Raw genomic sequence first — 2,998 nt, 5'->3', positions numbered from 1 at the left:
GCCAAGCTTCTGACGTCACAAATTACACGTTACCTCACTTTAACATAACATGTAGACAACATAATAATAAATAATATGTAAACTCCACTTTATAAGGTGAATAAAATATGAATAGTTTCTCAAGTTTGAAAAAACTTATGAATACAAGATAAAAAGCGGACTCAAAAAAATTAAATCGAATCAGTATATCAACTCAATAAAATGAAGAAATATTAACCGTACATAATATGACCATTGTTCTCAATATCACCAAGTTAAAAGCTTTCATAGGATGGTTAACTCGAAATGTCCTTACCTATTATACCAGTTTTGTGAAATTTTGGAAAATCGGCACTACAAGAACGAATTCCGTGAACTGACAACGCTGCTTATGATTATGGTGAAAAAAGATATCAACAAAATTAAAATGTAAAATAAAATATTGACTGTATGTTCATTTTTTTAAAAAGTAGATTAATAGAAGAATGCAATATCTCTTTACTCAAAGAATAAAGTGAATAAAGCTTCATTTAATTGAAAACTAAAAATTGTCATGCGACATCTATTAATTAAAGAAAAAATAAATCAGTATTGTATGTATTTCTTCTATGATATTCATTCTACTTACTATTTTCGTTAGTAGATGACACTACTAGCTCACATAACCTTCCAAAGTAATTTGATTAACAAATATTTTAAATCAGCGTTATTACCTGTCAAATTATTCAGTTCAACTGTTTTAGTTTTTGTACATTTCACTCATTCTGCCTTTCGCTTACATAAATTTTTTGTGTCGTTTCCATTTCACATTTCGGGAAACCACTAAATTATGGGTCTTATTGTCCATTAAGGTACGTATTAGAACTTTATATATCAAATAAGTTTTATTTTCTCGTCATGATAAATAAATAATTGTTGACATATAAAAGATAAATAATATAACAGATCTACAAAAATTAATGTTAGACTTATTAGTTCTTCAATTTTCTTGGTAATGATATTTTTGTTGTATTTAATTTTGTAAATATTTGACATTAAAGTGAAGTTTTAAATGGACGTAAAACTATTGGTTATTATTTATATTTTATTGTTATATTTTTCGATTTAATGAAATTTGGAATTTATCTATATTTCTATAAAATTAAACTATGATAAATTTTTATTTTGATATAATCTGTAAATGAACTTATTTCAATACTCAAAATGAACACTACACGAAATTATTCTTTCCCCTAGTTACGCTTATGTGGAAAGGTGGTCAAAGTCTAAATTTTTTATTCAAATGCCAATTTTTGTTAATTATTAAGAAAGTATCTTAGAAATTGTGTAATAAACATCCTTGGACGTTATAAATATAACCTTAATTAATTTAATTAATATATTAATTACGTGATATAATATTTTAGAGCCGCATAATAAACCAGGCCTAATAATTTGAAGAGAAGTAATAACAACTGATTCCGAAGGTCAGATATTAGATTAGCGAAGTTGTTTAGTAAAGTGGGGATAATATATTGGTGGAATAGCTACTATCAAAATCGAATATCACCAGCCTAAACATTTGGCTACTAGCGTAAACCCAGCTAACATTGCGTTGCCGTATCCGGCGAACGGAGATAGCGTATAGCAACAAGGAAGTAAATATTGTCGCGCGCGCATAGTTAACAAGTGAGCGTTGAGTGCGCATATCATCAGAGAAAAGACCAACAGTCGTTTTGTTTTCTTACGAACGTGAGTGTCTATCTTGTGTTAGAAGTGGTTTCAGTGCGAAATTTTTTTTCTGCTGTTCGCGCCGAATGACATTTCAATTTTAAAATACAATATGGCCGCCGATTCGGGAATGGATACTTGCCCCTCGCCTGAAATCGCTGATTCTAGAAAAAGACCTCTGGACGGGGACGCGGAAAACGGAGATAACAAACGATCACATTTTAGTTCAGGTAAGTCTCCAATAAGATCATTACGTTTTAATTCTATTTTAGATTATTTCCTTTATTGTTAACTTTGTCCGTCCTCGCTATGACGTACGCAACTGTCATTGTTTCAATGTCAAATTGATCGTAATTAACCTAGTAAAGAGCTGGGTAACGTCGAAGGTTGTTTGACGTTCTAATTAACGGAAGGCCTAGTGACTGACTGACTGACTGACGGTAACTAAGTTTCGCACCATCAGCTGGTATATAGTCGATCTGTAGGTGTGGAAAAAAATGTTTTGTTATTGTAGCCTCGAAAATATTGGCAATACATAATTAGGTCACGCTGTTTTTATTTATTTTTACTCGTTTTATTAGGTGATTATGTAAATATGTGTAGTTTGGAATGTTTAATATTGTCACATTTTCAATCTTGTTTCTTTTTTTATTCTATCGTTTTCTACTTGACCTATATATCGCTGAATTCGCCTTCTTTGCTCCATTGATCATGGCATGATGGTGACGTCACTCGGTTTAGTGTGTTGCAAGCAAAGGAAATCAAGAGTTATGTCATTCACCACAAATTCGCAATAGTTTAATTGATTAATGCAATAATTTCCAGAGAATGGATATTTTAAATTAATTACATTGTATTTGAAGCAACAATTAATACCTGTAATGGTTATTATAGGAACAAATATAAATAAATATCAAAAACTATCTGTAATCAACAGTAAATGATTTTTTTTTCATTTTAAAACTTCCTAATAATGTCATATAAAGTTTTTAGGTTTTCCTCTAATGTTTATTAATAATTATTTTTGTATATTTAACCTTAAAATTAGACTTTTAAGTAATAAACCTAATACAAATACGTTATTCCCATTGTTATTGAAACTGAATTTTAATTGTACTAATTTTTCAGTGGAATTTTCCGTTAAGTTATTATACAGGGTGTCAAAAAACGTATTTATAGACTCGTTGAGTATTGTGGTAGTGGTGTGGTTTAATTTGAAGAAGGGAAAGTATTTACATACTTCTTTTGAAACGACTTTGGTATTTTACTTTGTTTTATTAAGATGATAAGTATATTTGAGAATGATATT

At 29.6% G+C, this 2,998-nt stretch overlaps 1 protein-coding gene across 6 annotated transcripts in view; it reads left to right on the top strand.

Annotated features, from left to right (window-relative positions):
* Nucleotides 1-628: 628 nt before the first annotated feature.
* LOC130894253 (RNA-binding protein Pasilla) overlaps nucleotides 629-2,998 on the top strand; it is a 70,147-nt gene continuing 67,777 nt past the window's right edge. For all 6 annotated transcript variants that reach the window (XM_057800934.1, XM_057800933.1, XM_057800936.1 and 3 more), the window contains exons 1-2: nucleotides 629-830; nucleotides 1,386-1,919. In XM_057800934.1, coding sequence (XP_057656917.1) covers nucleotides 1,802-1,919 — 118 coding nt within the window. In that variant the 5' untranslated portion in view covers nucleotides 629-830; nucleotides 1,386-1,801. The remainder of the gene's footprint in view (nucleotides 831-1,385; nucleotides 1,920-2,998) is intronic.

Source organism: Diorhabda carinulata, chromosome 5, assembly GCF_026250575.1.
Source record: "Diorhabda carinulata isolate Delta chromosome 5, icDioCari1.1, whole genome shotgun sequence".
In the NCBI taxonomy this organism is placed as follows: domain Eukaryota; kingdom Metazoa; phylum Arthropoda; class Insecta; order Coleoptera; family Chrysomelidae; genus Diorhabda; species Diorhabda carinulata.
This window is presented reverse-complemented; position numbering and strand designations above follow the sequence as displayed.